At 32.1% G+C, this 11,359-nt stretch overlaps 1 protein-coding gene across 1 annotated transcript; it reads left to right on the top strand.

Moving 5' to 3' along the window:
* Positions 1–1,844: 1,844 nt before the first annotated feature.
* On the top strand, positions 1,845–7,945 carry LOC145109809 (phospholipase D beta 1-like). Its single transcript, XM_079046961.1, has 10 exons — positions 1,845–3,141; positions 3,251–3,367; positions 3,950–4,144; positions 4,247–4,498; positions 4,594–4,662; positions 4,744–4,891; positions 4,962–5,110; positions 7,077–7,244; positions 7,336–7,533; positions 7,604–7,945. Exons 1-10 carry the CDS (start codon positions 2,038–2,040, stop codon positions 7,895–7,897), a joined length of 2,694 nt encoding a protein of 897 aa, XP_078903087.1. The 5' UTR covers positions 1,845–2,037; the 3' UTR covers positions 7,898–7,945.
* Positions 7,946–11,359: the final 3,414 nt, after the last annotated feature.

The following is an 11,359-nucleotide window of genomic DNA, read 5'->3' as shown; positions in this document are numbered from 1 at the left end:
ATATTAATATTTTAATCAATCATATGGGTGCTCTAGAGAAAATATGGATTATACCTTTTGTAATCAATATAGTAGATTTTCAACCATTCATTTTATATTAATTTTTTAATTAAATAATCACATTCAATGTCCACATGGCATTTGAAATAACTTGCAAGCACCACCAACGATGTGGATGCTCTAAGGGATGTTTGTTCTATTTATAGCTTTTATCAAAATTTCCATGCAATGGGTGTCACACATTTCCTAAAAATCCACCACCTTGTCCAAAAAACTAGGAATGTTAACCTCTTTGATCGATAGAAACTCACGTAAACGATTAGTTTTCGACATATTTCCACCTGAAGTATTATCAAACAAAGATGCGCATGCTCATTCATATATGTTTGGAACGAATGAGCTTAAAAAAAAAAAACAAAAGTTTCCATAAGCTGTTAGGTCCAGGTAAACAAAAAAAAAAAAAAAAAAAATACGAACGTTCTATGGTCTATGAGGACTACTCAACTTTGACTTCAACTCATATGAAAGATGAGTGTTGAGGTATTCTTGTTTCATTTTTAGGTTTTCTAGTAGCAGAAATGAATACCTCATTGAACATCCTCAATTGTTTATGGATGCCATATACTAAACATATAAACCTTGTAACTCATTGTTATTTAGGTGTCTTTCCTCTTGGTTTGATTACAACTCGAATATAACATTTGAGGATACTTTTAAGAGGTATACCTGTATACTGCGCATTTTGAATCAATAATGGAGTTTGAAACTTAGCTTGAAAGATTTCAATTGTATTTTATTATTGTAAATGATTGAAATTCTCTAAAAAATTGCCTTCAATATGTCTAGCAAATTTTGTTTTTCATGGAGACCCCACAATGAAAGACATCTTATTTTGAAGAATATGAAACTTTTTAGGCTAGTTTGGCCGTAATTGTCAAACCATAATGACTAAATATATCTTATTAGCGATGAACAATTGGTACCAAATCTCAACCACGTACCGGTTTTGGTACCATATTAAACATATAGGATGACATTCAGTATTCTAAAATCATGAAATACGGGATTTTGTGTCGTTGGTACCGGTGTTAGTACCAAAAACCCGTAATGTTACTTCGGTTCAATACTCGATATAGTTTTTTCATCCATTTCGGTATTCAGGATTCTCAAGTTGGTACATGTTTTGCCCCTTGTTCACTCATATGTCTTATTCTTATATTATAATTGATATAATTGATGTGTTTTAATAAAATGATAAAATAATCAAATTACATTATTTATTGATAAAATAATAAGATTTCGATGTGGTGTTTTTTTAATTTCTTTGAAGTGAAAATAATTTTTTGATGCTAAGAAAACTTTCCTTTAATGCAAACAAAAAATATTCAGTTGAGATTTTGAAATCTTCTTGGCGGTTTATTGATCGAATAGAATCTTCCCAAAATATCAAACTTGTCGAATCCTTTGATCGATTCATTCAAAAATCCACAATTGATAGAAGGTAGCTAGATGTTCGATCATCCAGTGGACTAGCGAAACCAAAATTTCCTTATAATTTCTATTGGTCGTTATTGCAAGAAAACCGGTAACAAAATGTGAAGTTTGTGCGTTCCAATCACAACCCCATTTTCTTTCTCCAATCTCCACATCTAATCAGTTTCCTCTCATCAACATTTTCCAATTTCAGGAATCAAAGGTGTGTTCCAAACGTGTTTTTATGTTTTTCAATACAATTTTACGTATACGGCTTAGGTTTTTTCAGACCGATGGTAGATAATCCCGATTCAATTGCAAATTTGCAATGCATGTAATTTCTTAGATTTAGGGATGAAGTTTGAATACGATTAAAGATGTAAATGACGCTCTAGAGGAACCAAAACCAGTTTTGTATGGTATAGATCGTAATCCTACATGCATATAATGTAAACACAATAGCATATTCGCATGAGCTATAAGTGAAGAACCTTGATTTTTATCTATCTTCTGGTATATATATACATATATCTGTATGTATATCTAGACATCTCTGTTTATTGAATGGATAAAAACGCTTCATGTCCACCGTCACAATCACAACCACCGCCGCCTAAAAATCAAAAGCTACGTCGTTTCAATGTGTGTGAGGATGATACACCGACTACCGCATCTCCTACAGCATCAACATCATCGAGCGCACATTATGAGTCGGAAAAGCAACAACAACCTATCGCCACTCTTACCAGAAGCGCGGAATATCGTTCTCAAAAAAGCTCGACTGATTCACCTCAATGCTCTTCTCTTCAATACTCAGACACGCTTTTCGATTCACCACACACTCAAATACAATCCATTGGTTCTCGGAAAAAGCCCTTGAATGTTCTACTCTTACACGGGAATCTAACTATTTGGGTTCACGAAGCAAAAGACCTTCCAAGCATGGACATGTTCAACACCAGTGATCCGTATGTCACGATTGCTATAGGAAATGCAGTTATTGGAAAAACATACGTGATTAAGAACATCGAAAACCCTATCTGGAATCAACGATTTGATGTTCATGTCGCACATTATGCTTCTGAAGTTCACTTCCTCGTGAAAGACAGTGATACAGTCGGATCTCAACTTATAGGAGTTGTAGCAATCCCAGTTAAAGATATATATTCCGGATCCAAAATTGAAGGATTCTTTCCATTGAGGAACACAAACGGGAAACCTTTCAAGAAAGAAGCTTCTTTAAAACTTGCAATGCAGTATGAACAGATTGAAAAATTGAGCTCATATAACAATGGAGTTGGAGCTGGCCTTAAATATATTGGGGTTCCAGGTACTTATTTTCCATTGAGAAAAGGCGGGAAAGTTACTCTGTATCAAGATGCACATGTACCTGATAATAGCCTTCCATGTAGTGAGCTTGATGGTGGCATGCATTATGTTCATGGGACATGTTGGATTGACATATTTAATGCAATTCAAAATGCTAAACGTCTTGTTTATATCACTGGATGGTCTGTATGGCATGAAGTCAAACTTGTTCGTGAGGCAGTCAATGCACCAAAACACACACTTGGTGATCTTCTTAAAATAAAATCACTTGAAGGTGTTAAAGTTTTGCTTCTTGTTTGGGATGATCCTACTTCAAGAAACATCATGGGCTACAAAGTGGTATATAATTTCTTCAACAAATTAATGTGTTTGGAACTACAGATTTTGGGTGTCTTTAAATATGATTTCTTTTTAAGAAATGGCAAATTTTAAAGATTAATATTTTTAGGATGGATTGATGGCTACACATGATGAAGAGACACGCCGTTTTTTTAAGAACTCTTCAGTGCAAGTGATGCTTTGTGCTCGTATGGCTGGGAAGAAACATAGCTGGGCTAAGAAGCAGGTATGCATTCATTGCATTCAATTAAGAATAAATTACAAAAATGATCCTTGTGCTTTCGAATATTTACCAGGTTAGTCTAAATTTAAAACCTTTTTCAGTTTTCCTCCTTATTTTTAAGGTTTCATATTGTTTTTAGTCCATAAACCTTGAAATACGGATTAAAATCGATATGAAACCTTGAAATAAGGGTCAAAATTGAAACTCTATTTTAAATTTGGACAAAAAAATGGTAAAAGTTAGAAATAATAGGCACCATTTTGTAACTTACAAATTACAAAACTAATCCCTGGCATTTATGATTTTTACTGTGTTTATTCAAAAATTGATTTTTTTTTTCATTTTTGGTCCTTATTTCAAGGTTGAATATCGTTTTTGGTCCCCAAACCTTGTAATAAAGACCAAATAAATATGAAATCTTGAAAGAATGACCAATACCAGAAATGTTAGGGACCAAAGTTTATATGAAACTTTAAAATAAGGCCCAAAATCCAAAAACATTGGTAAACATAAAGCACAGACCATTTTTGTAGATTACTCTTAATTTAATCATGTATGAATGTCTTTTTCAATTTGTTTTTTTAGGAAGTTGGAACTATCTATACACACCACCAGAAAACCGTAATTGTAGATGCTGATGCTAAAAACGGTAAAAGAAAAATTATATCTTTCATTGGAGGACTTGATCTATGTAATGGTCGATACGATAATCCAAAGCATCCAATATTTAAAACCCTAGACACAATACATGCAGACGACTTTCATAATCCTACTTTCACGGTATTCTATTTACAACTTTTGATTTAATCATTATAAACTATATTAAAAATTTTGCACGATTTTAATATATCATTGGTGAATGATGTTTTATTTTTTAAAAAGGGTAATAATCTTGCGGGTTGTCCTAGAGAACCATGGCATGATTTGCATAGTAAAATTGATGGTCCAGCTGCATATGATATTATCAAAAACTTTGAGGAGAGATGGCTAAAGGCTTCAAAAGCTAGTGGTGTAAAAAAATTGAAGGCTTTGTATGATGATGCTTTAGTCAAAATAGACACTATGCCAGAATTTTTAACCGTTAATGATGAACCTTGCCTTAGTGATCAGGACCCTGAAGGTTGGCATGTTCAGGTAAAATAAAAAAATGGATTGCACATTTTGTCAAAAATACAATATTATTCTCATTGAAAAGTTATCTAACAAGATTTTGTTTTTATTTCAAGCAGATTTTTCGTTCTATTGATTCAAATTCGGTTAAAGGGTTCCCAAAAGATCCAAAAGAAGCTACAACCAAGGTGCTCAATTAGAATGAATATCTTTAATAAATAATCATGAAATGCTTATAAAGGTATTCATTGATAAATTTGTGTAAACAGAATTTGTTTTGTGGGAAGAATGTGCTTATTGATATGAGCATACATTCTGCATATGTAACGGCTATTCGTGGTGCCCAACATTTCATCTATATTGAGAACCAGTACTTTATTGGATCATCCTATAATTGGAGTAATTATAAAGATTTGGGTAAGAAAGATTTTTTTTTACATGTTAGCATAATAATATTTGAACACCTGCTGTTGTTTTCCTTTTGTAGGTGCTAATAATTTGATTCCGATGGAGATTGCTCTTAAGATTGCTAATAAAATCAGAGCACATGAAAGATTTGCTGTGTATATCGTCATCCCTATGTGGCCAGAGGGTGTCCCCACAGGTTCCGCTACACAAAGAATTCTATTTTGGCAGGTATCCATTTAAAATATTGAGTATGATCTTTAAGAGGGCAAATAGTTTAACCAAATTATTGAAGTTATTAACAGTAAATATGCAATGAATTAAACTCCCATGAAATTCCCAAAATACCAAAGTTAAATGAATTACACAATGCTTCCTTTAACACAAGGAATTCAATTCCAAATAACTACTTAATTCACTCAAATGTTAAAATACCATCTTTAACCCTCTGGTAATGTCATAGCTACACAATACACCCCTCCAAATCCGTTTGTCGTCCCAATTCCCTCCCTTGAGATTTTTGTAAAGGTCTTTCTCTCCCAAATTACATCAAGGTCAAGATAATACTAAGGGTTGCCAAGAAGCAAGAATTTAGTGATGTTTTTAGGTTATCAATACCAACACTCTCACTCTTTGTAATGGTCATATCATGAACGTATAGTAATAGTAGAATGGTATCTGCATTTGTGGCACATAAAACATGCGAATGTTAGAATCATAGTTACCATATGAGAAGCCCACAAATATAACCATGTTGAATTTTTCGAACCAAGCTCGGGGAGCCAATTAAAGACCATTATACGCTTTTCAAAGTTTGCAAACATACCCTCATGGTGATTAATTCCACCGAGAGGGCATATGTAGTGAAAATCCATAACCAATAACAATGATTCGAAACCTTTTGAGTAGAATAAGGCTTATATTCATTTGAACAGAGAAAATAATGCCAGTGCTTAATTTTGATCGGGAGAAAAAACTAACAAGTTGGGAAACGACTGAAGCTTGTGAAATGTTGAGTTGTGGATGATTATCTTCCCTTTGACCTCATAATTGCTATGGAGATTAAGCATATCAGTTTCAACATCACAATCTAAAGTTGCATATCTCAGTAGAGCAACTACATTATCTTGGCAAGAAAGTTTGTGGTGTCTCAGTGAGAAGGGTTGTGGTGTCTCAAGGGGTGCACTTTCTCCATGAGAAGGGTTATTGTGCTTGCTTAGAAGGTTGTGATAACAGCTGCAAAGTAAGGCTACAATGTTTTGGCCCAGACCATAAGCAGACTTTTAGGTCAACTTATCTTTATAAATAGATCATTTTATACAAATGTAACCCTAATAAAGAAAGCGTGTGTGAAAGCTATTATTAATAAAATCCCACTCTAGTTCCTCTACACACATAACTCGATTTCTCTGATCGAATTAATCACATTAAATCCTTATGTTCTTTATTTTCTTCGCATATTTAATTATCGTGTTTTGTGTTTATTAACTTCTTAATCTTAGTGTTGGGATATTTGCTTTTGGATAAAGAGGCAAGCTGCCCAACTTTATTCCACCAACAAACAATCAATTACAACGAAGAAAAAACATTTTTTAGACATAACCTGAAAATGGGTCTCTAACCAAACATCAAAAAACATACCAAAATAATAGAATGGGCCAACAAATATAATACCCAAAATTATGATTCTTCACTTCAAGTCTTCAAGCATCATCTGATCCATCCATTATACGCTTTAACAGGCCCAAAGATAACTTCATCCAATTAATCATCTCCTTATTAATATCTTCCATATCCATATTATTTGGCCCACTGTGATTATTCTTCTTAAAGCGAACCCACTTCCACCACTACTCCATTAGAATTCTCAGCCCAATTTTCTCTAAATTGAAGCAAAACTCCCATCTCAAAACTCAAAGTAGAAAATAATCGGCCAACATCTATTATAAGCTTCAAGAGCTTTTAAATATCCTTCGATTATAGACTTAACAATTAACAATACCGAAGCCCAATATATGTGCATAGACGAATCATTTGTAGTCTTCCAGAAAATGATGAAGGACTTATTTTTCCAATCACAAATTCCTTTTCTGACTTTTTCCACCAACTCTTTGTATTTGGAAAATCTAACAAACCATATGGAGTATTAGAGTTTACTAGATTATTAATGATTAGGTTTTGACTTTTAACCTTACAGAACAAAACAATGCAAATGATGTATGAGACAATCTACAAAGCTTTGTTGGATGTTGGACTAGAGGAAGCAGAGTCACCACAAGACTATTTGAACTTTTTCTGTCTTGGCAACCGCGAAAACACCATCCCTAATCCTAAGACCGATTTGCCTAATGACAATACTCCTGAGGTAGGTTATAAACCTTCAAATTCAAATTCAATTAACCAATATCTCTCTCCAATTTCAATCCTTAATCTATACTTGTTTTGATTTATTTCAGGGGTTGAGTCGTAAGAACGGGCGATTCATGATCTATGTACATTCAAAAGGAATGATAGTAGACGATGAGTATGTGATTATCGGATCTGCAAACATCAATCAACGATCAATGGAAGGAAATCGAGACACAGAGATTGCAATGGGAGCTTACCAACCTCATAATACATGGGGAAGAAAACACATGGATCCACGAGGACAGGTAATTTTAGGTCAAAATCATTCAATTCGTAGAGTAAAAGTGTAAAACAATTGGTTTGTAATGAATCTAGGTTTACGGATATCGAATGTCGCTATGGGCCGAGCATCTTGGGACGATTGATGAGAAGTTCAAGCATCCAGAATCTGTTGAGTGTGTAAGACAGGTTAGATCAATGGCAGAAGCAAACTGGGCGAAATTTGCGTCTAATGAGAGATGCGAGATGAAAGGTCATTTGTTGAAGTATCCTGTTCGCGTTGAACGATCGGGAAAGGTGAGATCTCTTGATGAAACTCTTGAGTTCCTGGATGTTGGTGGCCAAATTGTTGGGTCTTTTTCGGGAATTCAAGAGAATTTGACTATCTGACTATCAAAGTTAGGAGGGGCATTTCCAACCCAAATTTTTGTTGTAAAAACGAACGTAAATTTGTTGTTATTAACAGTATTACATCAAATCCTATTGAAGTTTCATTTTTTTGTCATACAAGTTTAGTTAATACAATATTTTGTTTATTTTAGTTGTTTCAAGTTTAAGTTTGTATATTTTAACTTAATTTAATTGTATTGTCATATTTTAAGTTGTTTTAGAATTAACTTGAATTATTAGTTATTTATTCATACGGACTATTCTCGTGGTGTAAAAAGTTGGTATTAGGTTGGAGATGAATCATTATTTGTTTATTTTTTATGTTTTTTAGATGCTAAAAATAGGTAGGAAAAAAAACACAACTTTAGTAAAATTCATTAATTACATTCCAAATAATAGCCAAAAAATTAAGAAATTGCCCATATAATAGGATGCGACTTTCATCGATGTGATTTCGTATTTGTCCGATTTCCAGCTTTGAAGTTTGATCCCTCATATCTTCCTTAAATGAACTCCGTTGACCCGTTTTTTAATTATGTTCTTTGTAGCAAAGGTTTCCATTGATATACTACCATCGATATTTGGACATCTGAAAATCCTCATTTCTTTCAAAGCTCCAAAGTATGCCTCTTGGGCTATAGAGGCAGCTTTTCCAAACTTAAAACATTTTTTCCTACTATTTTTTTGGGTTCATGAAAACTTTTATCCTAACTTCAAATGTTTGTAACTGTTTCGTATTAACTCAGGTTTCGTCGATTCTTTTATCTATGGATTCCTTATCATGTCGACTACATGTTTCATTTAGAAAGCTACCGGATATCCACTCTACATTTCGAGTTGTGATTTGTGAAGCTCCAAACCACTCATATACTATTAATAACAAATTATCGAACTAAATGTGGGGATAAATTTTGTAATTCGCAATTTGACCGGTTGCTAAATTAATAGTCATTTCGTGATAAGCCAAAATAATGATTAATTTGTTAAATGTCAAACCAAATCGTAGCCATTTTTGTCAAATGTTGTGATTTCCATATACTTCAAAGGAAATTATAATAATTATAGCATATAGCTTGGCTCCCAAAGGTATTTCACCTAACAAAATGATAAGCAGGTGAAACATTTCCAGCGACATTGTAAAATGGGTTAATAATATTTTTGCCAATAAATTAATTTCAATGTATGTGAAATATTACTTTAGATACTCTATTATCCTAAAATGTAACCGACTATGAAAGGTGCTTCAAATTGATCATCGTAATCTATTATAGGAGGTTTACAGATTATCTAACTTTTTTCTGTTTTTATAATTTGGCTTAATTTAACTTTTGTGCCAAAATTGTAAAACAAAAACGTAGGTAACCTATAAACTTACTATAGCATGTCATGTGCTCACAATGACTAATTTGGAACCACTTTTTAAGTCTTAAAGGGTTAATGTCATAAAAACCCTCAAGTTTACAGGGTTTTGTCGGTTTTGCCCAAAGTTGAAATTTATGTCCGTTTTTATCCAAACATTTTCGAAAAAATGTTCGATTTTACCATTTTACCGGTGATAACAGGTTTTCCAGGTTACCATTATATTAAATTCGCAAAAAAACCCTTAAGTTTACCTTTTTTTTGCGTTTTTACCCTTAAGTTTATAATTTTTTTTACACTTTTACCCTAAGTATATTTTTTTCATAATATACATATTTATGCAGAAAAATCGTATTTATATACGAAAAAATATTTAATTAAATATTGAATTTATATTTTTTTTAATGTTATATATATATATATATATATATATATATATATATATATATATATATATATATATATATATTGTTTGTTTGTTTGTGTGTGTTTGTGTTTTTGCATGGTTATACCATTTAAAAAGATAAATAATATTTTTAGAATTATGAATATGTGTTTTATAGATATAGTTTTTAGAAGTATAAATACATATTTTTACATTTTTATATGTTAATATGTATCTATACTTCTAAAAATATATTTATACTTTAAAAAAAGACATATATCAAAATACATATTTACACTTCTAAAAATATATGTATATACTTATATAAACATGTTTATGAATGAACAAGTTTTTTTTTATTGATATGTATATTTTTAAATACATAAAAATAAGTATTTGTAGTTCTAAAAACATATTAATTTGTTTTTTTTACATCTTAAATGGTTTATCCAAGAAAAAAAAAATCCATAGACACACACACACACATATATATATATATATATATATATATATATATATATATATATATATATATATGATTTTTAATTAAATTTTTTTTGTTTATAAATATGATTTTTCTGCTTGAATACGTATAATATGAAAAAAAAATACATAGGGTAAAAGTGTTAAAAAATTATAAACTGAAGGGTAAAAACGTAAAAAAACTGTAAACTTAAGGGTTTTTTTGCGAAGTTAATATAATGGTAACCTGTTATCACCGGTAAAAGGGTAAAACCGAACATTTTTTGGAAAATGTTAGGGTAAAAACGGACATAAAGTTCAACTTTGGGCAAAACCGACAAAACCCTGAAAACTTGAGGGTTTTTATGACATTAGCCCTTTCTTAAAATAATAAAGTATATAAATTGGTATTTTGAATGCGTTGAAAATGTGGTTAACCTTAAGTAGTGTTAACCCTTGTAAAATAGATATGAGACGGTTATATTACATTATTATATCACCGACTTTATGCAATAGAATTGGTCGAACTTCTTGTATAACGTAATGCGACTCCATCACACATACAACGTGAATAACAACAAGTCGGTGTCGGTGTATCATTTGTAAGAATTTATTGATTTACATAACACATAAATAAGATAACATGAGAAAATTATTTCATTAACTGTTTTCATGATCAAACTCTTTAACCATAACCTAACTACTATGCCAAAGGATAGAGGTTGCCCTGTTACTAAAACCTCCCTTGATATGAATCAAAGGCACTACCATCCTGATAGGAAGAAAAAAAAAACCCAACAAATTCAATTGTTTATAATAACACATTATTACGATAATAAGTAATATAACACTTATGCCAAAGGATCGAGGTTGCCCTGTTTGCTAGAACCACCCATGATACACATCAATGGTATCTCCTTATAAATATGAATATCTCCCTCAAAACACCACCACCATTGCCACCGCCACATACACATGTAGCCACATGTTCCACCGCCCTTTGCCGCCTCTTGTTGCCTCCAAGGGGCGGCACCCGACGTTCCAACACACAATGTTTTGACATCATATTTACCTCTTGAGTTTATGGGGAAATTAGGGTAAGATTGTGGTGATATGAGCAATGAAAATGGTGAATTGATTACTTGTATAAATAGCAATTAGTGATTCTTGAATGTGAAGAAAGTAGGAGAAAAGCATAGTTAGCATCTTCCATAGGATATCCTAATGACAACATATAAAGTTGCCCTAATTTTTTT

The sequence above is a fragment of the Lactuca virosa genome, chromosome 4 (genome assembly GCF_052849685.1).
Source record: "Lactuca virosa cultivar CGN04683 chromosome 4, Lactuca_virosa_CGN04683_v6, whole genome shotgun sequence".
Classification (NCBI taxonomy): Eukaryota; Viridiplantae; Streptophyta; class Magnoliopsida; order Asterales; family Asteraceae; genus Lactuca; species Lactuca virosa.
Note: the sequence above shows the minus strand (reverse complement) of the source record. Positions and strands in the feature narration are given on the sequence as shown.